The sequence below is a fragment of the Pongo pygmaeus genome, chromosome 19 (assembly GCF_028885625.2).
Source record: "Pongo pygmaeus isolate AG05252 chromosome 19, NHGRI_mPonPyg2-v2.0_pri, whole genome shotgun sequence".
Lineage (NCBI taxonomy): Eukaryota > Metazoa > Chordata > Mammalia > Primates > Hominidae > Pongo > Pongo pygmaeus.
In genome coordinates, this window is record NC_072392.2 from 101,078,568 (window position 1) to 101,102,067 (window position 23,500).

A 23,500-nucleotide genomic window follows, 5' to 3' on the forward strand; every position below is an offset into this window, starting at 1 on the left:
GGGCTGGCAGGTGCTGGGGGGCAGAGAGAACCTTGCTGTGGAGGGGATGAGGCAGGGGGAGGGGCTGGCAGGTGCTGGGGGGCGAGGAGGCCCCTGCTGTGGAGGGGATGAGACAGGTGCAAGGGCTGGCAGGTGCTGGGGGGCAGAGAGAACCCTACCCTGCTGTGGACGGGATGAGGCAGGTGGAGGGGCTGGCAGGTGCTGGGGGGCAGAGAGAACCCTGCTGTGGAGGGGATGAGGCAGGTGCAGGGGCCGGCAGGTGCTGAGGTGTCGCGGGGGGCCGGCAGGTGCTGAGGTGTCAGGGAGGTCCCTGCTGTGGAGGGGACGAGGCAGGTGGAGGGGCTGGCAGGTGCTGAGGTGTCAGGGAGGTCCCTGCTGTGGAGGGGATGAAGCAGGTGGAGGGGCTGGCAGGTGCTGAGGTATCAGGGACAAGGCAGGTGCAGGGGCTGGCAGGTGCTGGGGGATGAGACAGGTAGAAGGACCAGCAGGTGCTGGGGGATGGGGAGGCTGGTTTTTGCCCTTACTCTCCCATGCATCTGTGCTGGGTCCATCCATACCATGAGCTCTGGGAGGAGCTCCACAGGGCTGTGCAGGGGCTCACATAGGCCTTTGTGTTGCTATACACAGGGTATGGCTTTTCAGCCCAGAGCCTTGTCTGGTTGGGTGTGATGGGCCCACGCAGTGAGAGGCTGTGCAGGCCTTCCCAGTGTCCTTCCTGGAGGCCCCTGGCCAGGACCTTCCCCACGGGGCCATCTCCAGGGACTTGGACCCTGTGAGCTGGCCTCAGGCAGCCTCCGTGTGGGGCTGTGAGCCCGTCACCTGGCCTGATGGGAGCCTGCACAGTCAGCATTTGGGGTGGCACAGAGGAAGCCCGGCTTCAGTAGGGAGGGTCAGGGTGAAGCCCTCAGCGTTCGCCTGCTGCCTCGGTGCCCTCAGCCGTCACTGGTGGCCTGCAGCGTCCACGTTACGGTGGTACATGGTGACCTGCCCTGTGCCCCATGTGCTCACTCGTCCCCTTTGAATCTGGCTGCAGGCTCCTTTACCCTGCAGCGTGTTTTAGTGCGGGGGATCCAAGCAGGGTGTAGGCTTGCCTGGAGTTGGCCCCTTCTCTCCTGGTCTCTGGAGGAAGGGATGGGTGTTCAGGCCATTCACACGTGTCACGCATGCCCTTGGCGACAGGCTGGTGGTGCCCCTGACGGACTGCTGCGTTTCTCTTTCAGCATCGGTAGGATGGCTGGCAGGCTACCCAGAGCCCTGGCGGATGACGTGGTCGGGTCTGTGCTGGACTGCTTCAGGTATGTGAGAAGAGCAGGGGAGGCGTGTGGGCCTGACCCTGAGTTGAGAAGCCCTGGCTTTCCTTATATCCTTTCACGCTTGCTTTTCATTGAGCTGTTTGTCAGAAATCCAGAAGCTCTTTTTTCCCCCTTTTGAAGTTAAACTTGAGAACTCTTGTTATTTCTGGTATGTTGCTTTTATCAACTCCTTCTATTTAAAAACCTTAAGGAAAAAGAGAGTCAGTTTAGACATACACCCATGTAGATGTTTATTCTGAAAGGAAAAGCTCTATTGAGTGAGTTGGGGCTGCTTCGAGAGCTTTCTGTGGGAGGTTCGGGTCTGCCCCTCGCCTGCCCATTAGCCACGTGTATCACTCAGACCTTAAAGTGAGGCTGGTGTGACCAAGGCCTGAGTTTGAAGTTGGATTTCATCTTAATGAAATGTGAGGTTTTGGGAGGCCAAAGCGGGAGGACGGCTTGAGCCTGTGAATTCGAGACCAGCCTGGGCAATGAAGCGAAACCCCATCTCTACAGAGAGTTAAAAAATTAGCCGGACGTGGTCCCAGCTGCTCGGGAGGCTGAGGTGGGAGGATCACTTGAGGCCAGGAGTTTGAGGCTTCATGAGCCATGATGGTGCCACTGCTGCACTCCAGACTGGGCAACAGAGTGAGACCCGGTTTCAAAACAAAACTGAGTGTAGACAGCCACGTGTGCTGTGCCGCATTTGTCTTGTCAGCCTTCAGGGAGTTCTGGGTCTTGGGACCGTGTGGCTTGTGGGTGGTAGAGGTGTGGGCTGGGATGTGCGGGTGGCAGGGCCTGGGGTTTCAGCCTGGGGCCTGCAGACCTGCCGTGGTGTGCTCACACATGTGAGGCATCGATCTGTGACCTCCCCAGGGTTTCTTCCTTTTGCTTGTGTAAATGTCTCTCCCAGTTTCAGCAGCGGAGGGTTGAGAACAGGCGTCCAGCTTGCTCAGGACCCCACTTTTGCTTGTGTAAATAACTCTCCCAGTTTCTGCAGTGGAGGGTTGAGAGCAGGCGTCCAGCTTGCTCAGGACCCCAGGTGTGCTTGTGTAAATGTCTCCCCCAGTTTCAGCAGCGGAGGGTTGAGAGCAGGCGTCCAGCTTGCTCAGGACCCCAGGTGTGCTTGTGTAAATGTCTCTCCCAGTTTCAGCAGCGCAGGATTGAGAGCAGGCGTCCAGCTTGCTCAGGACCCCACTTTTGCTTGTGTAAATATCTCTCCCAGTTTCAGCAGCAGAGGGTTGAGAGCAGGCATCCAGCTTGCTCAGGACCCCAGGTGTGCTTGTGTAAATGTCTCTCCCAGTTTCAGCAGCGGAGGGTTGAGAGCAGGCGTCCAGCTTGCTCAGGACACCAGGTGTGCTTGTGTAAATGTCTCTCCCAGTTTCAGCAGCGGAGGGTTGAGAATGGGCGTCCAGCTTGCTCAGGACCCCGGGTGTGCTTGTGTAAATGTCTCTCCCAGTTTCAGAAGCAGAGGGTTGAGAGCAGGCATCCAGCTTGCTCAGGACCCCGGGTGTGCTTGTGTAAATGTCTCTCCCAGTTTCAGAAGCAGAGGGTTGAGAGCAGGCATCCAGCTTGCTCAGGACCCCAGGTGTGCTTGTGTAAATGTCTCTCCCAGTTTCAGCAGCGGAGGGTTGAGAGCAGGCGTCCAGCTTGCTCAGGACCCGGGGTGTGCTGTTGCTCTGGAGAAAGCTGTCCTGTCAGCACTTGGGAGGCTCCAGTTCGCGTTGCCTGTCAGTCACCAGGGACAGCTCCGTAGCCGTCCACAAAGCCTTGTTTTCCTTCTGGAGCAGATTTCTTGTGCACTTAGCCTCCAGCCTGCTCAGTGACAATTTCAGGAGCACAGGAAACAGTGTGTCAGATATGGGTCATGTTTTTCAGAGCAGTGCGCATGCATGTGTGAGAAATATTCTTCCAGTGGAAACATTGCTAGCAGAAAACATGTTCTTTATCACAACTGCTTGATGGGAGGGCAGGGGTTGGAGGGTGCTAGGTGCTTGGCTTCTCTGTAGCGACCTCCAGCCTTGTTTCAGGCCTGTCCCTGGAGCTCCTTTCTGGTGGTCGTGGTGGGCGTAAGTCCTCCTGTCGCCTGGTGCCACCTGTGGCCTTCACAACAGTGTGGTGGGCTCCAGGCCAGGCTTGCCTGTGCCCGTCTGGTCTTTGCCTCTCTCCTCCGGCCGCTGGGCCGCCTGCTCGTCAGGCCTTGTGCGCTCCTCAACTCACTGTGTGTCTTTCCCTCCACAATGTGCAGCCTCTCTGGACTGTGTGTTCCTTACTCCAGCTCACCATCTTGGTCTAGTTTCATTTTTCCTGGCTGGTTTAATCTTCAGGTGCTTTTTTACCTTTATTTTTGTTCTTTTTGTTCTTTTTTTTTTTTTTTGAGACGGAGTCTTGCTGTCGCCCAGGCTGGAGTGCAGTGGTGCGATCTCGGCTCACTGCAGGCTCTGCCCCCGGGGTTCATGCCATTCTCCTGCCTCAGCCTCTAGAGTAGCTGGGACTACAGGCGTCCGCCACCTCGCCTGGCTAATTTTTTGTATTTTTAGTAGAGACGGGGTTTCACCGTGTTAGCCAGGATGGTCTCGATCTCCTCTCGTGATTCGCCCGCCTCAGCCTCCCAAAGTGCTGGGATTACAGGCGTGAGCCACCGCGCCCGGCCTATTTTTGTTATTTTAATGTGCTCATTCCATTTTTGTAGCTAGGTTCTGGGACGGGGTGGCCTTTTTACTCTTGATTTCGCAGGGCCTTCATCTCAAAGTAGCCGCAGGGCCGTCGTCCCGAGTCCTCACAGGATGCAGCTCTGGTCAGCGCCTGCCTTCACTTTCCCTGGGTGCTCAGCATGTGATTGTCAACAGTGGCATAAAAAGGTGCAGCCTCAGAACAGGATGTCTGAAGACACCAGGAAGCCAGGAGTTGCTGGGGGTGGGGTGGCCCGCAGCCCTGCATGGTGGCTGCTTCAATCTTGTCCTTCCCTGGGACATGTGGTGAGCTGCCAGCCTCTTCTGAAAAGGGTCGGAGAAAGGGCATTAATTATATTAACTGTAAGAACACCCAGCACCCAGGAGGGTTAACTTACTCCCCGCTCCTTTCCTGGGCTGGCTTATGCAGTGAGTGGAGCTGCACCCATCCCTGGGGGTTCAGGATCTGTGTGGCTGATGTGGCTGTCCCCCAAGCATGCACGACTCCCTCAGGACCTGGGGCCCCCTCCCGACTCCCATCACCAGCCCTGCAGCATTACCCAGGACCTAGGAAGTAGCGCCAGACCCCAGGCTGTGGCACAAGCAGGGTGCCTTGGAGAGGAGTGTGTCTGTGTCTGTGCCAACCCCATTGGGTTCTCCCGTGAGCAAACCAACTGAACCTGAGCCCGGGCCCAGCTGTGGGTCCTGCTGACTTGCCCGAGAGCATCTTCTAATACACTCGGTGTGGAGCGTCTGGAAGCCACGGCACTACGCTGTGCCCCCTGCCTGCCACCTGCCCCTGCCCGAGAGCATCTTCTGAGACACTCGGTGTGGAGCATCTGGAAGCCACAGCACTATGCTGTGCCCCCTGCCTGCCACCTGCCCCTGCCCGAGAGCATCTTCTGAGACACTGGGTGTGGAGCGTCTGGAAGCCACGGCACTACGCTGTGCCCCCCCTCGCCCGCCACCCCGTGTCAGCAGGAGCCTCACCACGTGGGTTCCTTTCTGTTCAGCTCTATGGTTTCATTGAGGTTTTGGACTGGGTGATGTGTTCGTTCAAAATTCAAACCGAAGGGAAGAAGACAGCCTCCCCAGACCCCAGAGCCCCCCCGCAGGTGACCTGGGGCACCCGTTCCTCATCCCTCCGGGGACTGATGCAGGTGTGAGCAGATGGATACAGAGGTTTTCTTGTTTTGTTTTTGAGATGGAGTCTCGCTCTGTCGCCAGGCTGGAGTGCAGTGGTGTGGTCTTGGCTCACTGCGATCCCCGCCTCCTGGGTTCAAGCCATTCCCCTGCCGCAGCCTCCCAAGTAGCTGGGACTAGAGGCGTGTACCACCAAGCTCGGCTAATTTTTTGTATTTAGTAGAGACGGGGTTTCACCATGTTGGCCAGTCGGGGTCTATCTCCTGACCTTGTGATCTGCCTGCCTCAGCCTCCCGGAGTGCTGGGATGACAGGCTGAGCCACTGCGCCCGGCTGTTTTGTTTTTAGAGATGGGGTCTTGCTCTGTTGCTCAGGCACCATGATAGCTCACTGCAGCCTCTACCTCCTAAGTTCAAGTGATCCTCCTGCCTCAGCCTCCGAGTAGCTAGGACTACAGGTGTGCAACACCACACCTGGCTAATTATTTTATTTTATTTTTGTAGAGATGGGGTCTTGCTATGTTGCCCAGACTAGTCTTGAACTCCTGGCCTCGAGCAATCCTCTTGCCTCGGTTTCCCAAAGTGCTGGGACTATAGACCTGAGCCTGTACCTGGCTAAAATTCTCTCTTTCATTTTACACAGATAATGGCTTACTTGTCACACTTTTCCACCAAACGCATCCTTGAGATCATTTTACATTAGTGCTGTTCCCCTTGCTCTTGATGATCTGAGACCCGTGTACCTGCGACACTCTTTGCCTGCCTTCTCTCTCTCTTCCTCTCCCGCTCATCCGCCCACTCATAGCTTCCGCCGTTTTCTGTTGTCTTCCCTCCTCTTGAGACCCCCCTGTGCTCCCAGGAGTGCCTTAAGCTTGGATCTGAGGGCAGGAACTTGCCCCGGCTGCTTGGCTTCTCCCTGTGCCCCTGGTGTCCATGGACAGGGTCCCCCGTCTGGTTCAACTGTGCCGTGGTGGTGCTGGGCCTCTCAGGCGAGCCTGATGGATGGACGGCACCCCCTGGACCCTGCCTCCCTCACCACCGTGCTACAGTAAACACGTGTCTGATTTAGAAGTAGACATTGGCCTGACAGGCATTTGTTTTGGTATTTTTAAGTCACGGTAACCTTGGTATTTTGTCAAGTTCATTCAGATGTTAACTAAATCTTTGTGAAAGGTGTGAAGCATCTTTCTCCAATGAAAACCCTAAAGGACCAAGTGCTGATGTGAAAATATGCAAAAGGGCTCACGGAGCCTCTGGGCAGACAGTAAACATCTGGAACTTGGACAAAGTTTACCTGTGATTGAGTCCATCGGTGACAGCTCTGAGGAGCAGCTGGTGGACGCTGGTGTCTGTCTCAGCCCCTCCTCTCCTCTGGGCCGGGCACGCAGGAGGTGAGGTAGCCGTCGGGCGGATAGGCACTCTCCGATTTTCCTAAGTCTTCTTGTCTATATTGATTGCCAGCTAGTCATACAATTTAGTGGGTTTTCCTAAATATTTATTTGCTGTCAAATCAATTTAATTAGAATCAGGAGAGCTTCTGAACTACCCCAGGGAAATTAGTACATATAAAATATTATGACTTGATCGATGGCCATTGCAATTGTTCATTAAAAGTTCATATTTCAAATACTGTGAAAAATCTTGAAATGCCAATTCATTATTCTAGCTTTTAATTCTGAGTTTGACTAAACAGTGGGGTGTCATTTAAAGAAGATCTTCCTGCTCCCTTTTCTACTGATGTCTTCCTGTGCTAGGATTCCTGTTTTAAGTTCCTACTTTTCTGAAGTGTCTTATTTCTTTCTATGTGAGCATGGGTGTTGCCCGTACTTGGAGCGACACCGCTGTGGTGGGAAAACCCCACCTGGGACGGCACGGACAGGACGGTCTCTTTGTTTGGGGACTGACCAAGACTTGTCCTCACTCTAGGGAGATCTGAAGAGGCCCTGGGGTGGGCATGGCTGTTGTCTTCGTACTCAGTCGCAGTGTGTTATTTCTTCAGCCAACTGATTATTTGTTTTTTTATTTTGAGACGGAGTCCTCGCTCTGTCACCCAGGCTGGAGTGCAGTGGCTCGATCTCAGCTCACTGCAACCTCTGCCTCCCCGGTTCAAGCGATTCTCCTGCCTCAGCCTCCTGAGTAGCTGGGATTATAGGCGTGAGCTGCTGTGCCCAGCCTTGATACTTTAAAAACTTAGGAATGGGTTTTAGTGAGCCTTACGTGAGCCTTACAGGCACAGGATATGGACCTGCCAGGCTGTGCTCCTTGCCATGCTGTGGGCTTTGAACCAAAAGCTGACATGTGGGCTGTGGTCTCAGGATCTTTGTTGCTCTCAGTTTCCAGGAGACTGACAAGGCGTGGCACGGGGGATGTCTGGCGCTGGCGGAGCTGGGCAGGAGAGGCCTGTTGCTGCCGTCTCGACTCGTGGATGGTGAGTAGCTGAAGCACGGTCGGGGGGATGTCTGGCGCTGGCGGAGCTGGGCAGGAGAGGCCTGTTGCTGCCATCTTGACTCGTGGTTGGTGAGTAGCTGAAGCACTGTCAGCTGCGTCACCAGGCTGCCCGTGGCAGGCTGTAGCCCTTCGTCTGAACTCATCTCTGTGGTGTGGCCCTGCTGCAGGCACGCCCAGAAGAGCTTGAGAACAAGGTCTGTCTACCTTTTTCTCGCATCGGCCTTCGTAATTTCCTAATTGCCTCTCTTTTCTGCTGTGAAATTTTAATGCCACAGATTACCCTGTGTAGCTGGTTTTGGAGGGCTACGAATCCTTGTAATGTCTGATTTTCTTACTCCTCAAAACTAGTTTTCATTCTTGAGGGATGTTGTTGCCCCTTAAGGACACATGCAGTGGCACCTGCTTCAGTTGTAGAACCAGGCACCCCTGGCAGCATCCTGGATCACCTGGAGTGATGTGGTGCTCCCTGGAGATGAGGCTCACGCCAGCCTGAAACCAGGGTGGGAACTGGGGTGGAGGGCCAGGGGAGCTCTGCAGTGGCCAGCAGTGGGGTGGGGACAGAGGGCACAGCATGGCGGATGCAGAGGCACTGCCCCAGACCAGCTCTTGTGCCGTGGCCACACGCAGCCCTGTCTGTGTTTGGTGAGGAGAGTCCCTGGGTGTGGCTGGCAGTGCCCTCTGAGGGCAGGAAGGAAAGGATGTCTGTACAGGATAGAGTGGGGGCCCATCCTGAGAGAGCCCTACCACAGAGACTTGATTCTGTCCAAAATAAAGACACCTGAGATGTGGTGGCCTCGCGTCTTCCCAGTGTGGAGCTGTGGTGGCGTCTGAAGTGACCGCTTTGCACTTGGCATTTTGATGTATAGGGAGAGCTTTTAGAGCCTGCAGTTCTTTTTTTTAATGTCTCTGCTTATTTTTTTCAGACTTCTTTAATTTGTAGACCTCTTTATTGAGATCTAATTTACATACCATAAAATGCACTCATTTAAGTATACAGTTAAGTGGTTTTTGTATATTTACAGAGTTGCGCAACTATTGCCATAATTTAATTTCTGAACATTTTCATTGCCTCCAAAGGAAACCCTGTGTTTAAGAGCTCTCTCCACTCTCCCCAGCACCCCCGCCCTGGCAGCCACATCTCCAGTGTCTCTGTGAATTTGTCTTCTATAGACATTTCATAACAGTGGAACCTACAACGTGTGATCTTTGGTGTCCGAATTCTTCCACTGAGTTTCTCTGTGTCGTAGCCTGTGGAGTGCCTCCTTCCTTCCTGTGGCAGAGCCTCGTCCTGCTGTGTAAATGCACCACACACCACGTTCTGTCCATCCTGTTCATCAGCTGACGGACATCTGAGTTGTTTCCACCTTTCACTGTTAGGTTAATGCTGCCGTGAACATTATGTACACGTTTTTGAGTGGATGTTGGGTATAGACCTAGTAGAAATGCTGGGTCATACGGTAACTCCATGTTTAACTTTCTAAGAACCTGCCAAACTTTTTCCAAAATGATTGCACCATTTCACATTCCTGCCTATAGTGTATAAGGGTTCTGCTTCTCTGATCCTCACCAACACTTGTTTTTATCTTTTTTTTTTTTGGACGGGGTTTCACTTTGTTGCCCAGGCTGGAGTGCGGTGATGCAATCTCTGCTCACTGTAATCTCCACCTCCCAGGACTAGGCGATCCTCCCGCCTCAGCATCCTGAGTAGCTGGGACCACCGGTGCACACCACCACGCCAGATTAATTTTTTTTTAGTTTTGTTAGAGACAGGGCTTCACCACATTGCCCAGGCTGATCTTGAAGTCCTCAGCTCAAGCAGTCCACCCGCCTTGGCCTCCCAGAGTGTGGGGAATACAGGTGTGAGCCACCACACGTGCCCCCTGCTTCTTTAAAAAAAAAAAGCTGTCCTAGTGAGTGTGAAGTGCCCCCTTGTTGTGCTTTTCATTTGCTTTTCCCTAACGACTGATAACACTGAGCATTTTCTGTGTTTGCCCATTTGTATGTCTTCTTTGGAGAAATGTCTGTTCAAGTTCTTTACTCATTTAAAAAATTATTTTTTAATTGTTGTAAGTAGGAGTTTTTTATGTATTCTGGGTGTAAGTCTCATTGGATATATGAGTTTTTTTTATGTATTCTGGGTATAAGTCTCATTGGATATATGAGTTTTTTATGTATTCTGGGTGTAAGTCTCATTGGATATGTGAGTTTTTTTATGTATTCTGGGTGTAAGTCTCATTGGATATGTGAGTTTTTTATGTATTCTGGGTGTAAGTCTCATTGGATTTATGAGTTTTTTATGTATTCTGGGTGTAAGTCTCATTGGATATGTGAGTTTTTTATGTATTGTGGGTGTAAGTCTCGTTGGATTTATGAATTTTTTATGTATTCTGGGTGTAAGTCTCGTTGGATATATGAGTTTTTTATGTATTCTGGGTGTAAGTCTCATTGGATTTATGAGTTTTTTATGTATTCTGGGTGTAAGTCTCATTGGATGTATGAGTTTTTTTATGTATTCTGTGTGTAAGTCTCATTGGATATATGAGTTTTTTATGTATTCTGGGTGTAAGTCTCATTGGATATATGAGTTTTTTATGTATTCTGGGTATAAGTCTCATTGGATATATGAGTTTTTTATGTATTCTGGGTGTAAGTCTCATTGGATATTTGATTTGCAGATGTTTTATTGCATTCCATGGTTGCCTTTTCACTTTCTATTGATTGATTGACAGAGTCTCGCTCCGTTGCCCAGGCGAGAGTGCAGCGGCCCCATCACAGCTCGCTGTCACCTTGATCTCCTGGGCTCAAGCCGTATTCCCACCTTAGCTTCCCAAGTAGTTGGGACTACAGGGGCGCACCACCATGCCTGGCAAATTTTTTTCTTTCTTTGAGACAGGATCTCATTCCTATCGCCCAGGCTGGAGTGCAGTGGCTTGATCTCAGCTCACTGCAGCCTCCACCTCTCAGGCTCAGGCGGTCCGCCTACCTGAGTCCCCTAAGTAGCTGGGGCTACAGGTATGTGCCACCATGCCCAGCTAATTTTTGTATTTTTTGTAGAGGTGGGGTTTTCCCATGTTGTCCGGGCTGGTCTCGAACTCCTGAGCTCAAGTGATCCCCCCGCCTCAGCCTCCCAAAGTGCTAGGATTATAGGCATGAGCTATTGCACCTGGCCTTCATGCCTGGCTAATTAAAACATTTTTTGTAGAGATGGGGTCTCGCTATGTGGCCCAGGCTCGTCTTGAACTTCTGGCCTCCAGTGATCCTCCTGCCTCAGCCTCCCAAAGTGCTGGGATTGTAGGCTGTACCTGGTGTGTTTTCAATTTCTTTGATGGTGATATTTGATCCAGGTTTTAAATTTTAGTTAAGTCCAGCTCATCAGTCTTTTCTTTCTTGTGTTTCTGGTGTCATAGCTAAGAAATCATTGCTAACCCCAGAACATGAAGTTGTGGTTTCATTTAACATTTTGTTCCATCCCAAGTAAGTGACTTGTAATGTTTATTTGTGACACTAGATGTGTGTGAGGGTGTGTGTGTGAATGTGTAGCTGGGATGGAATGAAGTCCCTGCCTGTGGGTAGCCAGCTCCAGGTTCACTCGAAGGAGACAAGAGACCCTACTGGCTTATGTGTGTGCTCTGTCGTGTCTAATGGCAACACCCACTGACCCCAGGCAGCTGGAGAGGTTATGGGTGTTGGCGTCATAAACGAGAAGGGTAAAGCTATTGTTCAGAAACGGATACATGATGTGGAATACACTGGCCCATGACCTTCGCATGATTGGCTGGCCCCTTCTACCTGGTGGTGCCCTCCACGTGAGCTGAACCCTCTTTGCAGCCCCCATTCTGTACCTGGTGGGACATGGAGAAGCTGTGCTGTCTCTGGGCAGGGCAAGGGTTCTTTCAGGCAGGGGTGAAAGAGATCCTGTCTTGGGGCTAACTCAGGAGGTGACAGGGCTAACATTTGATGAGCATTTGCAGCATACTTTTTATGTTTTTGTTTTAGACCTCACACCATTCCTCTGAGAGCCGTCTTGTTTATATAAAGCTATAGTTGGGAGCCACGTGTGGTGGCAGTGCCTATAGTCCTAGCCTCTTGGGAGGCCAAGGCAGGAAGATCACTTGAGCCTAGGAATTTGAGACCAGCCTGGACAACATAGTGAGACCCCATCTCTAAACACACACACACACACACACACACAAACACTGCAGCTGTGGGAGCCAGGAAGTCTTTCTGGAGTCACAGCTCATGCTCAGCCCTTCGGCCTCCTCCATGTCACATGGCTGAGCTGTCCCTGCACCTCCTTGTCTCCTTGGAGAGTTACTGTGGTTCTCTGTCAGTTTAGTTTGAAAAGTGAAAACAGGCTGGGCACGGTGGCTCGTGCCTGTAATCCCAGCACTTTGGGATCACCTGAGGCCAGGAGTTCGAGACCAGCCTGGCCAACATGGTGAAACCGCGTCTCTACTAAAAATACAAGGATGTGGTGTTGCATGCCTGTAATCCCAGCTACTCAGGAGGCTGAGGCAGAAGAATCGCTTGAACCTGGGAGGCGGAGGTTGCAGTGAACCGAGATCGCACCACTGCACTCCAGCCTGGGCGACACAGCAAGATCCTGTCTCAAAAAAAAAAAGCGCGAAAACAAATGCTTGACAAATAAATGTTGTAGAAAGACACAATATAGATGAGCATGTTTGATGACTAAAGCTTTTGTTTGTCTTAGAGGAAATGTGGAGCTTCATTGGTGCAAGCTAAAGGAGGAAGAAGTAAAACTAGGGAAGTCAGGTGGGCAGGCAGTGATGCAATGTTTGCCTTGAAGGCACCCTGGGTCTTTTTGCCCTTAGTCCTCTGAATAGGGACTCAGGAAAAAAGCATTGCATTTTCTTTGGGTTACTTTTTAGGGAATCCTGCTGATTCTTCTCCACACATGCAGTGCACACACACACACACACACAGAATCGCCATCTGTTGTGCTGTAAGCCTATTTCTTGGTCTCTGACTCTGTGCACACCACCACGCCCAGCTAATTTTTTAAAGAAATTCGAAAGCAGTCTGGGCAACAAAAAGAGATCCTGTTTCTACAAAAATTGTTTTAAAAAGGTAGTTGGGTGCAGTCCCAGCTACTCAGGAGGTTGAGGTGGGAGAATTGCTTGAGCCCAGGAGGTTGAGGCTGCAGTGAGCCATGATTGCACGCTGCACTCAAGCGATCCTCCTGCCTTGGCCTGTGGACAGTGGGCCATGTTCTTTTTCTCTTCACGTCATCACCTCTGTTTGAGGACTACTGTTAAAGGGCTACTTGGTCTTTATTTTAGGTGATTCAAATTCCAGGACTTTTCTTGAGTGGTCCTGGCGTAGGTCCTTTCACCTTTTTTGTGGCTTCTCTTTGAATGCCTCTGTTGTTGTGGCAGGAGGAGGTGGGCACTCCTCACCATGAGTAAGCTCATATAACGTTTGTGAACCCTTACGGTTTCCTTTGTTGGATACAAGAAGCACAGGTTGGGGGATGCATTTGGTTTAACTTTACCGTTTTTTTTTTTTTGAGACAGAGACTTGTCTGTTGACCAGGCTGGAGTGCAGTGGCGCCCTCTTGGCTCACTGCCAGCTCCATCTCCTGGGTTCAAGTGATTCTCATGACTCAGCCTCCCGAGTAGCTGGGATTACAGGCGCCTGCCACCATGTCCAGCTAATTTTTTTATTTTTAGTAGAGACCGGATTTCTCCATGTTGGCCAGGCTGGTCTCGAACTCCTGACCTCAAGTGATCTACCTGCCTCTGCCTCCCAAAGTGCTGGGATTACAGGCGTGAGGCACTGTGCCCAGCCAACTGTACTATTTTGATAAAATGTACACATGTGCTCCTAATTATGCATTTTGTGGTTTTCATCAGTATTTTGCTTTTTGAAAAATGTCAAGTGTTCTGATCTCTTTGGACATTTTGTATGAACCCTATTTCCCTTGCTATCCTTATTGATTGACAATTGTGCATATTGGTTTGGGTAATAATAACTAGCATTTGGTGTTTTTCTGAGCTTCTTGGATGTGTAGATTCATGTCATTCATCAGACTCGGAAAGTTTTCAGTCATTGTTTCTTCGGGTATTTTTGCTGCCCCTGTCCTCTCCCTGTGGGACCCTTGTTATGTTAATACACATGTTGGTATGCTCGGTGGTGCCCTGTGAGTCTCTTAGGTTCTGTACTCATTTCAGCTCTTGAGTCCTCAGTTCCAGAATTTCTCTTTAATTTCTCTTTTAATAATTTCTTTTTGAGACAGGGTCTTGCTCTGTCGCCCAGGCCTGGAGTGCAGTGGTGGTATCATGGCTTACTGCAGCCTCAGCCTCCCAGGCCCAAGCAGTTCTCCTGCTTCAGCCTCCTGAGTAGCTGAGACCACAGGCCTGCTGCACTGAAAAAAAAAATTGTAGAAACAGGATCTCGCTTTATTGTCCAGACTCCTTTCAAATTCTTGGACTCAAGTGATCTTCCTGCCTTGGCCTCTCAAAGTGCTGGGATTATAGGAGTGAGCTGCTGCGCCCAGCCTCTTTTTATAATTTCTGTCTCTTTATCAACATTCCATGTTAGTTTAAATGTTGTTCTTTTGGTCTCCTTTAGTTCTTTGTTCACAGTTTTCTTGAGATCTGTGAGTGTAGTTAAAGTAGTTGATTTAAAGTCTTTGTCTAAGACTGAGCACAGTGACTCACACTTGCTTCCCAGCACTTAACCTTTGCTTTAAAGCCTAAAAAGGAAGAAATCTTTGCATACGTGTTTCCCAAATAACAGATTTGAGGGCTGTGTTGGCGACGTAGGTCTGTTTATACACACTGTGTGGCCAAAGCAGGTCTCTGTTAAATTAGCGTCTACAAAGCTTTTCTCATGCCTTCCCTCAAATTTAGGAAGCTGCCTATGCAATCTTCAGGCTGGGGTCCTTCACTGCCCTCTCTCAAGGAGGCCTACCCCTTCCTCCAGAAGGTGCAGTCTGTCACCCCATGTCCTATAAAGTGTAATTGTCTGGTGTCCCACAGCCATAGAAAAGCCCATTCTAACCTTCCTGCAACTTTCTGAAGGATGGAGAGCATGTTTGTTTCACTGCTAGGAGGCTCAAGGTCCCTGTGAACCTGCATCAGGTAGTAAGCCCTGCATGTCGGAAATACAGGCTGCCTAACTCTTATCTAAGGTGATGTTTTGAGAAAATTTTTCAATGTCTAATAAATTGTATAAATTTTGAAAAAATTTCAATAAACATTAAATTTTTATGTTTATATAAATGTTATAAATTTTGAAAAATGTATAAAGTTGCATTGGAGCACACGCTCTCAGCGTTCATCGAAGACGTACAAGCAGCATTTTATGACGATGTTGCTGCAGCTGTGTTGGGGTCTTGTTAAAAGCACCATTCAGTAGATTAATTCCCACCTGTGGACTATATTTTCTGGCTTCCAAAAGAAACTGTCATGTTTTTCTCTCTGGATGACGAAAACTCTGCACGTCCTTCCTACAACAAATGTGATTGGCGCCCACTGCCCTTGGCAGTGGAGGTGAGGACACAGCGTTTCTGTGACAGTGAAGGGGACAGGGTTTGGAGGGAGATTCAGACATTAAACAAGGAAACAAAGAAGGGAGCGATTTCAGAGAATGGATAAAGTCGTTAAGAAAATACAAAAGGGCGGTGAGATCCTCAGTGATGGGACCAACCAGTGACTTGAATAAGACTTGGGGAAGACCTCCTGGGGCGACATTTATGCTGAGAGCTTCTACCGTGAAGGAGCTGAGCAGGATGGATTCCTGACCGCAGCATCTCCAAGAGGAACGAAGGCTCGCGTGAGCTAGGACGGCGGAAAGAGCCGAAGAGTGGGCACAGAAAAGCGCCTGGGGGCCAGATCCTAGAGGGGCTTCAGGAACACAGTGAGGGGTTTGGAAATTATTCAACATAAAGTCGGATACTGGGGAATACTCGGGAGCGCGGTGGAAAGGAAGAACGAGGCCATTCGGGAGCTGCCACAGTGTTCGGAGTGAGACCAGAGCTGTGAAGGAGGAGAAAAGGAAATACTTACGCTGCATGTAGGATTCTGAACTCAACAACTTTGCTGTTCTAGTCAGTGGAAGAGAGTGAGATAGTAAGAAGGTCAGTGAGTGACATGTTGGAGCCGTCCACATAGAAATGGTCTACAGAGTTATGGGTTGATCAGTTCGCACAGGAGGGAGTGAGAGATGAGGAAGGTGAATGGGTGGAAAAGCTCGAATCGGGTTCCCAGGCTCACTGGCATGGGGAGGTGGAGAAAAGGGGAGGAAGCAGCCGACATGGAAGGAAGGAAACCCTCAGAGGCTCCTTCAGAAGGGATATTTTATAGGAGAGGAGTCCGATTCTGCGAGGGGGAGGGGGTGGAGGACCAGAGTTTCCCCACAGGCTCTGGAGCACGGAGGTGGATGGTGAATTCCAGGAGAGCAGCTCCAGCTGAGGTCTAGGGACAAGGCGCTCCCTCCCTAGTAGAGCCGTTGGGGCTCAGTGCCAAGGCTGGCTCAGGCTCCTGTTGGGGGCCCCTGGCTGTGGCCTGGCCTGACCCTGCTGTCCCCCGCAGGCCTGTGTACCTCAGTTCCCAGGTGATCAAGGGGGCCTGGGAGAGGCTGGCTCCGAGCACGTCCTGACATGGCCCCAGTGTCCAGTTCCCCGCCTGTTTTTGTTGGTTTGTTTAATCTTGGAAGGCTTTTAAGCTTTCAGGTTTTCAGGAAAATGAAAAGCATGAAACATCTTTAACTTTGTACGTGGACCGATTGTTCTTTTTTTGTGTTAATGGTGTTTTTTTCCATGTGTGAACATGTGTGTTTTGTGTTGCACTCCGCCCTGCTCTCCCTCCCTCCCTATAGAACGTGGCATTTTGGCTGAACGTTAACACTGGTGGGGGCAGACGGCAGTGGGCCTCTGCTGAGACTGTTTAGAAAGGGCATTGTCGGCATCTTCTCTTACATGTGAATTCAAGGATCCTTTATTTTTTTTCAGCTTTATTGATATACAGTTCGTCTACCATATAATTCACCCATTTAAAATATATAATTGTATGGTTTTTAGAATATTTTATTATTAGAGAATTGTGGTAAAATATGTATAACAAATTTTCTCTTTTAATTGTTAAGCAAATTAATCCGGTGGCATTAATTACACTCTCACTTTGGTACAACCATCACCATTGTCTGGTTCCAAAACTTCTCATCACCCTGGATTACGAAGTCACTCGCCCCTGATTCTCCTTCCCTTCAACCCTTTGTAACTGTAGTCTACTTTCTGCTTGAAAAAGGACTTTGCCTGTTTTAGAGATCTTGTACAAGTGGAATTGGACAATATTTGGCCTTTCATGTCTGGCTTATTTTATTTAGCATCATGTTTTCAAGGTTAATCTGTGTTGTAGCATGTATCAGAATTTCCTTTCTTTTAAAGGCTGAATAATTCATTGTATGGACATACCATATATTTATTTTATTTTTACTTTTATTTTTTTTTGAGACAGAGTCTTGCTCAGTCGTCCTGGCTGGAGTGCAGTGGTGCGATCTCGGCTCACTGCAAGCTCTGCCTCCCGGGTTCACGCCATTCTCCTGCCTCAGCCTCCCGAGTAGCTGGGACTACAGGCACCCGCCACCATGCCCGACTAATTTGTTTTGTATTTTTAGTAGAGATGGGGTTTTACCATGTTAGCCAGGATGGTCTCGATCTCCTGACCTCATGATCCACCCCCTTGGCCTCTCAAAGTGCTGGGATTACAGGCGTGAGCCACCATGCCTGACCCGTATATTTATTTTTTAAAGATGGGATCTCACTGTATTGTCCAGGCTGGAGTGCAGTAGCTGTTCACAGGCTCAATCATAGTACACTACAGCTTCCAACTTCTGGGCTTGAGCAACCCTCCCACCTCAGCCTCCTGAGTAGCTGTGATTGCAGGTGTGCACCACCGCACCTGGCCATATTTTCTCGATCCATTCATTTGTCAGTGGACACTTGGGTTGTTCCCACCTTTTGGGTATTGTGAATAATGCTGCTGTGGACATGGATACAAGAACCTGTTTCAGACACCTTTTTTTTTAGTTCCTTTGGGAATATACCCAAAGTGGAATTAGTGGGTCATGTGGTAATTCTATGTTCAACTTGTTGAGAGCTTATCACTTTTTGTATGTAAAAATTACGAGTGTTTAGTTCTTAAGTCGGGTCATGCGTAAATGCAGAAACGTAGTGTAGTTAAAAAATAAGTCTTGAAATGTCCCTCTCTGACAGCTTTGAAGAGGATAGTGGTTCTCCCAGCATGTAGCTTGAGATCTGAGAACGGGCAGGCTGCCTCCTCAAGTGAGTCCCTGACCCCCGAGTAGCCTAACTGGGAGGCACCCCCCAGTAGAGGTGGACTGACACCTCACATGACCGGGTACTCCTCTGAGACAAAAATTCCAGAGGAACGATCAGGCAGCAGTATTTGCAGTTCACCAGTATCCGCTGTTCTGCAGCCACTGCTGCTGAAACCCAGGCAAACAGGGTCTGGAGTGGACCTCTAGCAAACTCTAACAGACCTGCAGCTGAGGGTCCTGTCTGTTAGAAGGAAAACTAACAAACAGAAAGGACATCAACACCAAAAACCCATCTGTCTGTCACCATCATCAAAGACCAAAGGTAGATAAAACCACAAAGATGGGAAAAAAACAGAGCGGAAAAACTGGAAACTCTAAAAATCAGAGCGCCTCTCCTCCTCCAAAGGAACGCAGCTCCTCACCAGCAACTGAACAAAGCTGGATGGAGAATGGCTTTGACGAGTTGAGAGAGGAAGGCTTCAGATGATCAAACTACTACGAGCTACAGGAGGAAATTCGAACCAATGGCAAAGAAGTTAAAAGCTTTGAAAAAAAATTAGACGAATGGATAACTAGAATAACCAATGCAGAGAAGTCCTTAAAGGACCTGATGGAGCTGAAAACCAAGGCATGAGAGCTACGTGACGAATGCAGAAGTCTCAGTAGCCGACGCGATCAACTGGAAGAAAGGGTATCAGTGATGGAAGACGAAATGAATGAAATGAAGTGAGAAGAGAAGTTTAGAGAAAAAAAGAATAAAAAGAAACGAACAAAGCCTCCAAGAAACATGGGACTATGTGAAAAGACCAAATCTACGTCTGATTGGTGTTCCTGAAAGTGAGGGGGAGAACGGAACCAAGTTGGAAAACACTCTGCAGGATATTATCCAGGAGAACTTCCCCAATCTAGCAAGGCAGGCCAACATTCAAATTCAGGAAATACAGAGAACTCCACAAAGATACTCATCGAGAAGAGCAACTCCAAGACACATAATTGTCAGATTCAGCAAAGTTGAAATGAAGGAAAAAATGTTAAGGGCAGCCAGAGAGAAAGGTCGGGATACCCACAAAGGGAAGCCCATCAGACTAACAGCTGAAGTCTCGGCAGAAACTCTACAAGCCAGAAGAGAGTGGGGACCAATATTCAACATTCTTAAAGAAAAGAATTTTCAACCCAGAATTTCATATCCAGCCAAACTAAGCTTCATAAGTGAAGGAGAAATAAAATACTTTACAGACAAGCAAATGCTGAGAGATTTTGTCACCACCAGGCCTGCCCTAAAAGAGCTCCTGAAGGAAGCACTAAACATGGAAAGGAACAACCGGTACCAGCCACTGCAAAAACATGCCAAATTGTAAAGACCATCAAGGCTAGGAAGAAACTGCATCAACTAACAAGCAAAATAACCAGCTAACGTCATAATGACAGGATCAGATTCACACATAGCAATATTAACTTTAAATGTAAATGGGCTAAATACTCCAATTAAAAGACACAGACTGGCAAATTGGATAAAGAGTCAAGACCCATCAGTGTGCTGTCTTCAGGAAACCCATCTCACGTGCAGAGACACACATAGGCTCAAAATAAAGGGATGGAGGAAGATCTACCAAGCAAATGGAAACCAAAAAAAGGCAGGGTTTGCAATCCTAGTCTCTGATAAAACAGACTTTAAACCAACAAAGATCAAAAGAGACAAAAAAGGCCATTACATAATGGTAAAGGGTTCAATTCAACAAGAAGAGCTAACTATCCTAAATATATATGCACCCAATACAGGAGTACCCAGATTCATAAAGCAAGTTGTTAGTGACCTACAAAGAGACTTAGACTCCCACACAATAATAATGGGAGACTTTAACACCCCACTGTCAACATTAGACAGATCATTAAAAAGTCAGAAAACAACAGGTGCTGGAGAGGATGTGGAGAAATAGGAACACTTTTACACTGTTGGTGGGACTGTAAACTAGTTCAACCATTGTGGAAGTCAGTGTGGCGATTCCTCAGGGATCTGGAACTAGAAATACCATTTGACCCAGCCATCCCATTACTCCGTATATACCCAAAGGATTATAAATTATGCTGCTACAAAGACACATGCACACATATGTTTATTGTGGCACTATTCATGATAGCAAAGACTTGGAACCAACCTAAATGTCCAACAAGGATAGACTGGATTAAGAAAATGTGGCACATATACACCATGGAATACTATGCAGCCATAAAAAATGATGAGTTCGTGTCCTTTGTAGGGACATGGATGAAACTGGAAACCATCATTCTCAGCAAAATATCGCAAGGACAAAAAACCAAACACTGCGTGTTCTCACTCATAGGTGGGAATTGAACAATGAGAACACATGGACACAGGAAGGGGAACATTACACACCAGGGACTGTTGTCGGGTGGGAGGAGGGGGGAGGGATAGCATTAGGAGATATACCTAATGCTAAATGACGAGTTAATGGGTGCAGCACACCAACATGGTACATGTATACATAGGTAACAACCCTGCACGTTGTGCACATGTACCCTAAAACTTAAAGTATAATAATAATAAAATAAAAACAAGAAAATTTTAAAGCAATAGATTCATAGAAAAAGATGTTGAGTTAAAATTTTGGGTGGAGATGTTAACTTCCAGGAGGGCAGTGCAAAGTCTATTAAAAAAAAAAAAAAAGTCTTTTTTTTTTTGCTATAAAGCTCTAGGAATCGATTTTTCTTTTAGAGATAGACACAAAGAGCTTATCCTGGTTGCAATGGGTGAGCTATTGCAGATGACCTTTGGAGGAATTGTGTCGGAGTGTAGAGTTTTCACAGTGCAGCTCACCACGCATCAGGCGCATGTAGCCTGTGCCGTAACCATTGTGCCTGGGCTGGGTTCCCCACACTGCCCTGTTGCAGGAGGATGCTCAGCTGCCCCTGCTTCTCCCTATTTGCCATTTAAAATGATTCCTGGTGCTTTCTGGTGCACGATCAAATGGTGTTCTCAGAATCTTTGGGCCCTTGACAACGGAGGGCTGTGTTCTTGGGGGTGTGGTGTGAGAGCTCCTTGTCTGCAGGGTGTCAGGCTTTGGGTCCTGAGCGTGTACCGCAGCATGTGATGTCTTGTCACTGCTCCCTGCACGGCTGTTTAGTTTCTGGAAAGCTGGAGGTATAATATTTTTGTTCTTTGCCAAAACATACTGGTGTATATAAACAGAAGTGCCCAGGTGAGCGACTCAGCACGGCGCCTGTGTTTATGGTTCTGCGTCTGACCGTGTGCCTTTTGGGCTGGTGTAGTGGTTGTCTGAGGTGGGTGCCCGACAGGGCTGGGGGACCTGCTGGTGTCCTTCCTGCTGCTTTAGGGACAGCTTGAAGCAGTGGCCTCAGATACCCCTTGGAATTGTGACAAACTCTGTATCCCTCTTGTAAGTTTTACAGAACTCTAACCAGTTGCAAATAACTATTTGCCATCCTGAGTATTGTCATTTTAGAAAAAACTATTGCATCACTCACCTAAATAATTCCAGGAGATTGAGGTAGAATAATCTACCATTCTTCATTAAAAAATTTACAGGGCTGGGCGCCGTGTCTCACATCTGTACTCCCAGCACCTTGGGAGGCTGAGGTGGGAGGATCACTTGAGCCCAGGGAGGTTGAGGCTGCAGTGAGCTGTGATCGCACCACTGCACTCCAGCCTGGGCCAGTGAGTGAGACCCTGTCTAAAAAACAATTTCATAGGCAAGTTTTTCTCTCACAGAAATTTTATTCTTCCTTTTTCTCCTTAAGCCCATATTTCCATTTACTTTTTTCCCAGAGCATTTTACCCTAATGTAATATATTTCTGTGCCTAAGAATCTTTATTGATCTATCATCTATCTGCAACAAAAGAAAATAACATGAACGTAAACTTCAACTTTTGCGTTTTGTATGGCCATAAGATGCTAGTTATTTATTTGTTTTTTCCACAGGTGTTCATGACTTTATTTTTTTTAGTATTTTTTAAATTATACTTTAGGTTTTAAGATGCTGGTTATTTAGAAGTTTTTCTAGATTGGGTTTTAAAAAATTATTAGTACAGAGTTGACCAAAACAACATAAAATAGCATATTATTGAAATTTAGCTCTTAATAAGATAGCTGTTTAGTTTGAGTTGTCTTTTGATGAGTCACGCTTTTTTTGTTTTTATTTTTTGAGATGATTCTTGCTCTGTCACCCAGGCTGGAGTGATGTGGTATGATCTTGGCTCACTGCAGCCTTGAACTCCTGGGCTCAAGCAATCCTCCTGCCTCAGCCTCTTAAGTTGCTGGGACTACAGGCAAACACCACATTGCTCAGCTAATTTTTGTATTTTTTGTAGGGATGGGGTCTCCCTATGTTGCCCAGACTGGTCTTGAACTCCTTGGCTCAAGCAGTCCTCTCACCTCAGCCTCCCAAAGTGCTGGGATTACGGATGTGTGCCACCATGCCTGGCCATGAGCCATGCTTTTAACTAGAATAAGGCAAGGTTCTGTAACAGTACTATTTTTGCTTTTTATTTTTTTTTGAGAAAGGGTCTCACTGTTACCCAGGCTGGAGTGCAGTAGTGTGATCATGGCTTACTACAACCTCTGCCTCCCAGGCTCAGGCCATCCTCCTGCTTCAGCCTCCCGAGTAGCTGGGACCGCAGGCGTGTGCCACCACAGCCGGCTATTTTTAGTAGAGACGGGGTTTTTCCATGTTGCCCAGGCTGGTCTCAAACTCCTGACCTCAAGCAATCCATCCGCTTTGGCCTCTCAATGTGCTGGGATGACAGGTGTGAGCCACTACGCCCGGCCCCTATTTTTACTTTCAGTTTTAAGTGCTAAGAAGTCTTATTCAAGTCTTATTCAAGTAGCTAGGAATGGCAGAAATTTTGCTTTAGCAATGCTGGTGTTTCAACTTTTTCCAAGCTCACGCCTGACCTCTGTGCTCCGTCACTGAGCAGCCTCAGTAGGGCGGCCTCAGTCCTGTGAAGTGATGCGTTAACAGCCACCTGCATGGGGAAGCATTTTCCAGTCACTGGAGCAGTTCCCATTGTAGCATCCACTGCATGGTTTCCAGTGTGTTGGGTGAGAGGCTGCCTTTCTTGAAAAGTGAGAGAAAGGGCTGTTGTGAGAGGGGACATGGGGATGGAGAGACCCTTTCTCAAGCAGAGCCTTAGGGGCTGAGGCTCCAGAAGTGTACGCTCCTAAAGCACTCTGAAGCCTGAGGACTCCATGGATGGCCTTTGAGTAGCCCCAGGGGTGCTTCGCACATGCCTGTACTTGACCACTGATTTAAACCCATGTGCACACATGCACGCTCACACACTCATGCACAGATGCAGAAGTGCATACACGTGTACATGTGCACATCGACACATGCACGTTGACACATGTACACCCAATCTCGTGCACACCCACCCCCACAGATAGCACACACGCACACCCACACAATCGAATGTGCATACATCCACAGATATGCACACGTGCACACCCATACAATCGAATGCACACACACCCCCACAGATGTACACGTGGACACCCACACAATTGTGCATACACCCACAGATACACACACGTCCACACCCACACAATCAAGTGCACACCCCCCCGCAGATATGCACACGTGGGCACCCACACGATTGAACGTCCATA

General features: G+C 48.7%; 1 protein-coding gene across 16 annotated transcripts in view; it reads left to right on the forward strand.

The window, feature by feature from the left end:
• TBCD (tubulin folding cofactor D) overlaps positions 1–23,500 on the forward strand; it is a 190,770-nt gene that overhangs the window by 55,788 nt on the left and 111,482 nt on the right. For all 16 annotated transcript variants that reach the window (XM_054456073.2, XM_054456076.2, XM_063655868.1 and 13 more), the window contains 2 exons: positions 1,221–1,295; positions 7,439–7,533. In XM_054456073.2, the coding sequence (XP_054312048.1) occupies positions 1,221–1,295; positions 7,439–7,533 (170 nt within the window). The remainder of the gene's footprint in view (positions 1–1,220; positions 1,296–7,438; positions 7,534–23,500) is intronic.